The sequence below is a fragment of the Corapipo altera genome, unplaced genomic scaffold, assembly GCF_003945725.1.
Source record: "Corapipo altera isolate COAL_440 unplaced genomic scaffold, ASM394572v1 68, whole genome shotgun sequence".
In the NCBI taxonomy this organism is placed as follows: Eukaryota; Metazoa; Chordata; class Aves; order Passeriformes; family Pipridae; genus Corapipo; species Corapipo altera.
In genome coordinates this window covers 6,614,039-6,625,367 of record NW_020884919.1, presented here as the reverse complement: position 1 = coordinate 6,625,367, position 11,329 = coordinate 6,614,039, and the positions used below count along the sequence as shown (strand labels likewise).

The following is an 11,329-nucleotide window of genomic DNA, read 5'->3' as shown; positions in this document are numbered from 1 at the left end:
CATTAATAAACCTACTTTGTGGATTGTTCAACAGGAGCATTTTCTTTCTTGGGACAAACCCCACCTTCCCTGGAGATGAGGCGGACGCTGCCCCCGGTGCTGGCGGCTTTGGAGAGCGAGGCTGCTGCCACATCCTCCCTGGTCACATACCTGGGAATGACAAACACTGTCACAAAGGGAGCCATCTCCCTCAAAGAGTATTCACTCTTGACTGCTGCAAGATTGGTACAGCATATTCTTTTGAAACATTCCTCATTTTCTGGAGGAAAAATGAATAAAGTTTGGGAGAACGTACTTCACCGTACTTCTGAATTAAATGAAATATCTTTTCCTAAACCCGAATTCTAACCAGAAAACAGCTAACTTGTTTTCTGTGTAACAATTAAAAATGACAGCAATTTGATATTGTCATTTAAAAATGACAGGCACTTTGTTCCAGTTAGGTGAAGTCTCAGTGACACTCTGGATAATCCCGGAATCTTTACAAGCTCTGGAGGACTCTTTGCTCTGTTAGCTATGTTTGAACTCACTCCTTCATTTCCAAATGAAACCACACAAAACACAACTGCTCTTAAGTAAAACCTTTTAAATCACTTCACTCTGATCATTATTCCAGAAACCACTATACAGACAACTCCTCCTGAGTCCATCTCTGTACTACACATGTGCCAGGCCCTACACACACCTCAGAAGGCTGCTGTAGGTCCTGGTAGGTTTTCTAACACCCTTCACAGATTCTTCCTACCTTTTATGGAAGGAGACAATCAAGAGGTTAAGAAACACTTGGAGAATTTAATGAACTTCCTGCAGCAATTAGTGGAATTAAAACTAAACCCCACATACCTTTTTGTGCTGCTGCCAACAGACTGCTTTTTAGACAACTCCTCTGCAGCATGAATAGGACTGTAAAATATCTGACCACTTTTTCTGACAATCTTCTGCTTCATTGCTGTCAGCTGAGTCCATTCTTTCACAAACCTCAGGATCTGGCAGAGAACATGATTGTCAGCAGCATGACAGGAATTACACAGAAATAATTCACTGAAGAGTGCTGGGATTAATGTGTTCAACACTGGCTGAAAACAGCTGGCATAGTCAGAGAAGGTCCCTGCAAGTCATTCTTCATACAAACTGCAACCCCCTCCCTCACAGTCAAAGGGCAACAGTTTGAGCAATTTAACCTGCCCTTCATCTTTCACAGAAATCTCAAATTGACACGACCACAGGATCCTGAGGAAAAACTGATGAACTGCTTAACAAAGTATTTCAGAATGGAAATAGAGACTGGAGCATGATATTGGTCCCCTTTCCTTGTTCTGCATTTAGAATTTGAAAGTATAATAAAATAAAGGGGCTCAGAGGAACTTCACTTATGGTACCGAATCAAATAGTTTTCTTACAGGCTGGGAAACCACAAAAAGCCCCCAAACCTTGGAAGCTGTAAACTGGCAGGACTGGAATGACTGATTAATGGATTTCCTCAATAACCATAATCACAGAACAGTGAGGGACTGAGGGGAAAACTGCCCTACATAGGAATTTAGAATTTCTAACATGGCTGTTTGCTTTAGAGTGTATGTAGAGGAAAAATGAATTAATCCCATTCTCATTTCTACAACAGAAAATAAATGGGAGTAACAATATGACAAGTGAACAAGTGGTTTGGTAGGTTTTTTCCCTTTCCATTTTTCCACTCTGTTCCCCACTGAGGTGCAACTGCCTACCACAGTCAGGGTCAGGCTGTTTGTGAACACAACCATGGGAAGAATAAATACATTGGGCAGTATGGACTTAGTTGTGACTCCAGCTACATCCAGGAACAAACTTCCATATTTCAAGATGACAATGATTTTCTTTTTCTCCTTGGAGTATTTTTCCATGGCAAATGAAAAGTGCACAGAAGACTCTCAGTTCCTCAGAGCTGGAGCAACAACAAAGGCGGCAATGGAACAGCAGGACACCATGGAAACAGAAACAAGAAAGTATTTCCTTGATACTTTTTAGGAACATTTTACTCATATGGATCTTCTAATCTAGAGCAGAAAGCTGATGGACAGGAAGATCCATAAGTGCCACCCACTGCCCCTGGAATTCTTACCCCATGTTTTCAGTCTAACAAATGGCTTTGAAATCCCTTGGCAACATTTGTGTATCCCCACTCATTTGCTGCCTCACAGAACAGCTGGTTTAATCAGCCACATGTCCCTTTGAAAAATTTAAGTTCCAACCTTGTTGGAGAACCCACAAAAAGAATCTGTTTGTTCCTACACAACAGAATCTGATTTTCCAAACAGGAAACTAAGTGAAGCAGATAATATTTCACATCCAGTTTCAATCTGGATTTCCTTCCTTGAGTACCAGGGTTTGCAGTGTTACTGTTCTCCTCAAACCCCATTATCAATGGGATCTTTAGTCCAGATTTAACTGAATGTGTCAGTGGAGCTGGGCCTGACACTGCTTTGGGAATTGTTATAGACCAAAGGAAGGGTGAGAGTGGAGCCTGCTCAGAACTGCATCCCTGGGACAATCTAGAACATTCTTGTTCCTAGTGTACTCCATTCAGAACCATTATAAAGCTGTTTTGTTGACTTTTGAATGTTGGTTACTAATGCTGTAAAGGAGAAATTAGATTCCCTGGTTGATTCCCTCTATGACATGTGAACAGAAGGCAGGATAATTTGCCAGAGTACCAGACTGCATAATTAATATTCACATCAGCATCCCTAAGATCTGCTTACTGGGATGAAACTGTGCCTTGGTCCCAAGGCCTGGAAGTGTTCTGCATTTATTTTTTAAGAAGTCAGTCAAATTCCTCTGTATTAAATATGATATTGCTGTGCCAATGGAACTTGTTCTTACCAGTGCACGATTTTTTTTATGCTGGAAAGTCTCTGGTAAATCTTCCCAGTTATCCAGCTGAATGTCCAATGGAATGAAGTTATGATTCAGGGGCTCCCCATCCTAGACAAGCAAACAGTTTTGTTTACAGATGCAATGTAGCACAATCTAGGAGAAAAATAATCTGTTTCAAGTGAATTATCCTCCCTTCCTACTAAATTTAGTGCCTCAAGGTCAAAACAAACAATAAGGCACAGAGGAATGATAACAGCACAAATGCAAGAAATACGATGCACGTCAACATACCTAAAAGAAAAAGGGCTGAAAAATTTATATTTTAATATATCTGACTTTTTTCTTTGCAAACAGTTCAGACACACAAATTGCCTTACACTAAGAAACTGAAATTACAATCCTCTTGACTGAATTTTTAAGGGAAATGAATGATTGTAGACTGAAAATGTCACTTCATTACAATTTAAAATCAGGATTTTCAGGCATTGTTTATTATATTTAACTTTTTTTCTTTTTAATGTCTGAAAAAGTTCTCCACTTAATTTTTAAAGCAATAAGTTGTATCAGCCTAATAAAAATGTGTTTTCTCAGAGCCTTGCCCTCAGTTATCTGGGCTGCTTTGCAGTTGCACCTGAACACACTGACTCACTCCGTAATTTGAAGAAATCTTCCCAGTGAACTTTACTATCACAAAATAGAAGGAATTGGAAAGTCCTGACTCTCCCTTGAATAATGACCTGGAAAATTCCTGACTGCTGGTTTCCGTGTTCCCCTCACCACTGCAGATTACTGAGAATGTGCTTTATTCAAGGAGTTACTGACTTACAGCACCAATGCTCAGCTTTCTGAAAATGTGGTGACAATATTTTATTTACTTGGTCTGTCAGGGTTCACTGTAATTTTTATTGTAATCTTTAATGGTATCCTATTAAAATTATTTTGTGATAAGACACAAATAATAAAACAGGAAACTTAAACAACTATCAGTGGCATTTCTAACAATGATCTAATGTATTAGCCCAGTTGTGTAAGACAAGTGTTAGAAGTTATGTATCTAGGGAATTATTACTTAATTAATAGTAATAATTACCATTCAGAAAAAGAACTGGAATGATAAACTACCTCATTTTTGTACATTTCAGCTAATGCAAAAATATTGATCTTTTTACATCAAATGTAACAAATGAAAGTATACAGACACATTTCAGTGGACAGCATTTCACTTTGTAATTTTAAAATGACAATAAACATGCATATTGCAGGTTTACCTTTGTATACAGGTGGATTCTATCAGTATTCCTACTTGCACAAAACATAAGGCCATCATATATTTGGAATGTGTCTGATTTATCTTCATCCCCTGTAAAGAGAAAAAATGTTGACATTAAAAAGTTTTTTCTTCATTTCATTCATTTTACTCAGACACTAAAACTAATATTACACATGTACCTAATTCCAGAACAACAGAAGATGCACAGCTCAAGCAGCAAGGAATTAAGGTATTTGTGCATTTTGTTTTTCTGTTTCTCCTGGATTACCTATCATCTGTTCTGCCTGTGCTGTCCAGAGCACAAGGAAATGCCCTCAGTTCCAATAAAACCACACAGATTCAGAGCTGATAGTTTGGCACAGTTCTTAAGCAGCCAGAGCTGTGTTGCTCCAGGATGTGTATGGAAAGGCTGGGTTCATCCACCATCAAAATTCAATAAATGTCCCAGGCTACACCAAGACAATCCCGTGGCAGTGTCTGTCCTTCTGGCTGTGTTTCAGAGGTGTAAGTTTTATTTAAAAGCTGTCTTTGATGCCACAGGCATTTAATTCAGTTTCACAGCAGGACACAACCAGTCTTTCACAGGAGCCCCACTTTACCTTCTCCACACTTTTTTTCACTTTCTCCATTCTCCATTTCCCCAAAACCTTCTCTCCCATCCTCAGCACTGCACTCTGCTCTCTCCTCACTTCTCCTGGGGCTCTCTGACACATCTTCCTCAGTTTGGCTCGTGGGAGCTTCACAGATTCTCTCAACTAAAGATGAAGAAACCAGAAAAGTGAGGATTTATGTTGCCTGTGCAGGTACCTCATCAACATCCCTCTAGGTGACAGGATCATGTCACTGAAATACAAAGAAATGGCATTTTATTCTTTAATATTACTGTGGTGCAACCACTCAAAAACTGGAGATAACTTTAGTACTAAGGAAGTAAATGCACAGAACAAAGCTTTTCATTTCTCAATCTAACACCCCCAACTTAATGTCAAAATACATATAATAAATAATCCAAACAGCAATTCTATATTATATACAGCCACTGTATACCACAAACACACAAAGCAGTTTTCCAGGCATTGATTTATAGCTGGGAAATTCAGAAGCTGTCCTTACTTGAACAAGTACAAAGATTTAAATGTAACAAATAAATAAGTAAAAAGAACCTTACTCCGCCATTTACAACTGAAATGACAAATATGGGCATGGACTTATAAAAATGTTCCATCAATTTTCCAGATAGCTTGAAAAAAATTTAGTACAAGTAATCTTCTGTGAGCTGTTGGAGAATGAAAAGCCATATTTTGCAGATAATGTCTCTCATGACAAATATACAGTAATAAAGTTAATAAAACACTGATACCACGTTGCTTAGTTTTGAAAGGTAAAGAAAAAGTTTGCCTCTTAGTTGTATTCAGAATACTCAAAAACCTCGAGGAAAAGGAGAGCTCCATTTTCTGCAAAGAAAACTGAGCTTATACTCTTCCTCATGGAATTTATATCCTGTTAACATTTATGTGAATTTTTCACTTGTTTTAAATTGGACTCATATAAAAGATCCCTGGGGAAGGCAAGATTAGGAAGGATCTCTGGGCAGGTATCTGTTCATGCAAAGGCACGATTTTTCATATTTTGCCTGGACTTCTAAACAGCCACATGCTCCAAAGGTCTGTATTTTCTGAGATGAATCACACCTGGAATGAGAAATGCCTGCTTTTCTGTGCCCCCATCACTCACCAGTGCTGCTCTGAGGGCACCCGCACATCTCACAGTAAGGCAGCAGGTCGTGGTTGGTGTAAGTGCAAACCCTGCAGTGCCAAACTTGGTTTACAGCTGTGCTTTTGCTGGAAGTGTTTAAGCCACAAGGAGGGAGTTCACTGGTTTTTTCTGAAAACAAGGAGGGTTTTTCTCCAGTCAGAGATGTTTTCTTTTTATCCCTGTAGCTGCCTGGGGTAGATCCACTTGCGCTTCTGGTTCTTTTGGCTTCATGTTCACAGGTGCTTTTAGGGCAAACTGAATCCCCAGCATTTACTGGTGCGGAATCCAGGTTTTCATCCTCTTCTTTTGTGACTTCAGAAGATTCTGTATCATTCTGTAACAATTCACTGCCAGAAAATCTTTTGCGTTTCTTCTCTGTGGAGGATTTTGGGGAAAAGAAGGAACGAATGTCGTGCTGCTTTTCCTTCTCAAACTAGGAAAGAAATAGAGAATTACAGAATCATGTAGGTTTGGAAAAGACCTCTTAACCCCACTTGTGACTGCATCAGGTGGCGTTAAAATTATTAGTTTTGTCCATTAATATTACCCTCTAATACAAGCAGCTGTTTTTGCTTTGAGGACAGAAACAAAAGATCCCTTCTTTTAAGATCAAACTGTGAGCAGAAAAAGCAATTCAATGTTTCTCTCCTGCTCTGTGAAAAGTATTTTCATAATTCTCAGGAAAATTCTGAAATAGCATTACCAGAAAACAAATACACAGAACTGGTATATTATATAGACTGTGTATATATATATGTGCCTTTTTGGAAGGTGCCCATTACAAGGAAAGGCTTTTAAAGACTGTTTTAAATAACAGTCAATTAAATTCAGAACAGGTAATAAAGATGTAATTTAAACAGAAATTATTTGGTGGGTCTGTCACCTAAACATAACACAAGGACCCCTCAGAAGCCTGTAGCTGACATTTATCCCCAGCAGAGCACTTTTCCCAACTTCACAAAAGTTTTTAGATGGAATTTACATTACTTTTTCCCACTTATTCAGTGTTTCTCCCTTAGTAAGTCTGAAGTGCACAGAAAGCTCAAGCAAACAACAGTTAGAAATTTTAAAAATGAAATAAAACAGAAGAACGTAATTTCCAAGTCTTACATGTGTAAATAAAAGTTCATTTTTGGGATCTTCTAGACTTTCATTTGGGGTCCAAGTCTCAGCAAAACTCAAAAAATCCCATTTCTCCTTATCCCCTTCTTCAGCCTGCATCTTCTCTTTCCTGCCATTCAAGGTGCTGCCTGTGACTTTGGCCTGCAGAAAGACAACTGCGGAAAGTTTCCAAGGAATTCACGTGTTGGGAAAAATTTATTTCACCTATAACCACTCAATTTGCTTCCCTTGCAAACCTAATTCAGTATTTGCAATGGGATAAACTGTTGTAATTAAAAATAAGTGATTAAACCTATTCTTCTTTCGACATCCATTTGTGCAAGAGCAATGCCAAGTCCTGTATTTGGCATACTATGAGTAGTATGTTCTACACAAAATGTCAGTGTTTATTAACTTCAAAGAGAATATATGGTTGGGTACATCTTTAACAGTGTTATTATTGTTCTGCTTGGCATGTGGAGACAGACAAAGGCAGAATTAATTGAAAGCAGCAGTTCAGTGACAGAACCTGCAAGGTAAATTGCTGTTGAGTTACTGAGACCCATCTGTGCCATGTTTAAGGAGACTCATAATGTACCAGACTGACAGATTTTCTCAGAGGTACCTCCAAGAAGTAGAACACAGAGTTTCATACCCCAACTGAATGTCAAGTACAGTTTGCAGTACCTGGATTCTTTAAGCAGTGGTTATTTTTTTGAAGAAGAGGAATATACTGGCAAACAAATGGGTACCAGTGGAGAACAAACCAACAGAACCACTGCAATACAGGGGCAGCCAAAGGCAGGACCCATGAGCTGACATTTGCATCAGAATAAACCCCGTGTAATCACAGACCCAAATGATTCTGAGACTTGGTGCTTAAAAGGCAGTTCCTTGCACAGTGACACTTGGGGCAGTGTCAGAACACAAGAACTCACAGAACACAGAGCACAGACACACCTCAGTTACCAAGACAAGACACTAATGAGTGCTACCAAAGGTCACAAAAGGTCACAGAAGCAAAACAGTCAAATTATTTTTCTTAGTCCTGTGAACTGTCCAAGATCTTCCCAGTAAGGAAAAAAAAGCAGACTGGAACTATCCTAGCTTTAAACTGACAGAGGGCAGGGTTAGATGGGATATTAGGAAGAAATTCTTCCCTGTGAGGGTGAAGAGACTCTGGCACAGGTTGCCCAGAGAAGCTGTGGCTGCCCCATCCCTGGAAGTGTCCAAGGCCAGGCTGGATGGAGCTCTGAGCAACATGGTCTAAAGGAAGGTGTCTCTGCCCATGGCAGGGGGTGGAACAGGAGGAGCTTTAAGGTCCCTTCCAACCCAAATCATTCCATGGTTCCTAACAACAACTGGGTAATACCAGTGGAAAATGGCAACAGAAGACAAGATCAGTGTAATCTTGGATCTACTGAAGAATTACCTGAAAATGTCTCTGCCTCTCAGAAAGAAAGTTTAGTTAAGGCATAACACTCATTCAGTTAAAAGAAAAACCATAACAAATTCCAGTTGTTATGAGTGAGCAGAACACCATGAAATTGCAAACTGAACAACCAGAGCAACAAAAGGTTGGAAGACAAAACCACCATCTCCTGTAGATGTGAACCATCCCATTCACCTTGGCGAAGTGCTCCCTGAACCACAGGGAGTTCCTGATCCCTTGGCTCCACCCCACACCCACCTTGCGGTTCAGCATTGCCCACATGAGGGTGTCCATGGTTCCCTTGGCAATGAGGAAGTGGATGTTCACAGAGCTGCTCTGCCCAATCCTGTGTGCTCTGTCCTCTGCCTGTTTTATGTGGCCTGGATCCCAATACAGTTCAGCAAACACCACGTGAGTGGCAGCAGTGAAGGTTAAACCCTAAGCAAAATAGGTAGATGCATCTTAGAAAGAAGGTTCCATGCACAAACAACTGATTATCTGAAGCAAAAGAAAGCTAAAGGCTGTACAGGACATTTTTACATGGAAGAAAGAGGGGCCACCTCGACAGCAGATGGGCCTGTTATACTGATTTCTACCTTGGGCCTCAGATAGGGATAAGTAAGATAAAAAAAATACTTCAAAGACTGCATATTGCTTTTCATTATGGAAGTAACACTTATTTCTTATTAATCTGGCATTTTTAGGGAAATAGAGTTTTTCCTGATTATTCACGAATGAGATGCTGCTGCTTATCATCACTTTTCCCAAGTAATTTCAAAAGAAGTTTAAAACAGTGAATGTGATTAGTGCAAAGAAATGAATACCTGAGTCTGCAAAAGACAAATTGCATGAAGATAAATTGCCTTCATTAAATCACTTCAGTCACCAATGACTTCAGTACCTATAACCCTCAAGTATATTATTCACCATATTTTCTTTTTTGTCCTACCTGCCCAGCTGCCTGAATACTCAAAATAGCAACCCTGGTTTCAGGATCCTTCTGGAACTGATTGACAAGGTGAATCCTCTCTGCAGAGGGGACACTCCCATCTATCCGAATGTAGCGAACCTGTAACATCAGAGCAGACACAAAATGACACTGTCGGGGTCTGGTTTGGACCCAATCCCCCTCTGTCCCCCCAGAAAAACATGAGAACTACTGTTCTATTCCTGGGATACATCAGCACTCATTTGCCCTTGGAGTTACAATTAAGCCTCCATCAAGAGAAGTGTAGGCTTAGTGTTCCCTGGTTACAAAAGTAGTACACAGAACAAACAAGGGATCTTAACATGGAATATTCCACAGAAAAATCTGCAATTGCCCTGACATGCTTTATTAAAGTTCCAAGCATTTAAAAATAATAACAATATAAACCAGAAAAGTTAGCCACCATTGCTAGCATGGTGATCATGGTCCATGATCAGAGAAACGTGAAAGTTGTCTGCCAACAGTTTTACTGCTTTGAATGAAACACTCAGATGAGACGACAGTGTGCTGTTAAAACCCAAAAAAAGTAGACAGAGGCACTTTGGTAGAAAAAGTTGGAAAACAACTGCCTACAGCACTGATTTAATAATAATAAAGTATCATACCAGAGTGTGTTTACATTAAACCACATGATCCCTTTTAACCAAGTGGCACTGATCTGTATACGTGTAAACTCCTAAACTCCTGTAGTCATGTGCAGTTCTCCTGAGTTCAAACACAGCTCACATGTATTTGTACATCTGAAGTTAAATCTGAGAGCACAGTTGTTCACTCTTTACCTTGTTTTCTATGACAGCCTCTGTGCAGGCCTGCAGCATGCTCAGGTGGTGGGCAAAGACAAGGAACTTCAGCTTGTCATTCTCAAGCATCATTTTGATGTAATCCTTCACTGCTCCTGCCTGGAGTAAGAGAGTGTATTTCATTTGAACATTATTATGTTCAAATAGTTTATTTTAAGGCCTTTTGATCCCTTGTAATAGAAAAAGGTAAATTTCCATACCTTTTGTTATCCACGTTAAGACTTTATCAAACTCTAACGTTGCTAAGTATAAAATGATTCAGATTTTAAAAAATGCCACCACTTGGTGCCTTTGAGAAACCCAACTCATTCCTTCAGAGAGGAAAAAATTATCCTGGAAACATCACATAATTACATGGCACGTCTTCCAACTAATATGTAGATAAACCCCTTTTTAATTACATTTATCTGATGTTTTAATCCATATTTGGAAAAAAACCAAACATATTTCAAAGGGACAAGGTAATGTTTAATCAGAACCTCTGCATCTGCACCCACATAAAACCATACATCAAAACTGAAAGAATAATTCTGACACTTTCATGATACCATAATCATAAAACATTGCTCTATTTAAGCATTCATAGACTTCTATTGGGTCAAATGCAATTTTCAATATCTTTTACAAAAACTATTAAAGTAATGATGACAGTTAATAACAAAACTTATCAGTGATCAGTTAATGCAATACCCACTGCAGCAGCCTTCAGATTTCCCTTTTTCCATTAGAATGGGATTCTGCCTGTTCCATAAACATGCAGGGCAAAACAGAGTGTTTCTTCTATTAAGAAAAGCCTTCCATGCTCACCTTGGCAATGGCTGTTTCTTTGTACATCCGTGTGATCAGATTCATGACCTGAGAGAAGTGGCTTTCAGTGGCATCTGGATTCAGGTTTCTCATTAATTTCTCCCACTCTGCAAAAGTGGCATTCAAATTCTAGCAGGCAGAAGAGACCAGTGGTTACAGACACAGTACAAAGCACATTTTACCTCAACATGTACATTCCAAGTATGAAATGTTTGGGAACCGAGTGCTTTAGAGAACTCTGTCAAATTTGGCTAAAAGTAACTGTAGGATTCAAAATCTATGGGAAAAGAGGACAGAAAAAAGGATTGTACTAAAATGAGGAC

The 11,329-nt window shown here is 39.3% G+C and overlaps 1 protein-coding gene across 2 annotated transcripts in view; it reads right to left on the bottom strand.

Annotated features, from left to right (window-relative positions):
* The window catches only part of ZRANB3 (zinc finger RANBP2-type containing 3), a 44,084-nt gene that overhangs the window by 3,308 nt on the left and 29,447 nt on the right, over positions 1-11,329 (bottom strand). For both annotated transcript variants that reach the window (XM_027656280.1, XM_027656279.1), the window contains exons 8-18: positions 11,007-11,135; positions 10,179-10,298; positions 9,361-9,480; positions 8,670-8,849; positions 6,989-7,141; positions 5,858-6,311; positions 4,723-4,878; positions 4,122-4,213; positions 2,860-2,961; positions 844-986; positions 16-150 (exon numbers count right to left, since the gene is read on the bottom strand). In XM_027656280.1, coding sequence (XP_027512081.1) covers positions 16-150; positions 844-986; positions 2,860-2,961; positions 4,122-4,213; positions 4,723-4,878; positions 5,858-6,311; positions 6,989-7,141; positions 8,670-8,849; positions 9,361-9,480; positions 10,179-10,298; positions 11,007-11,135 — 1,784 coding nt within the window. The remainder of the gene's footprint in view (positions 1-15; positions 151-843; positions 987-2,859; positions 2,962-4,121; positions 4,214-4,722; positions 4,879-5,857; positions 6,312-6,988; positions 7,142-8,669; positions 8,850-9,360; positions 9,481-10,178; positions 10,299-11,006; positions 11,136-11,329) is intronic.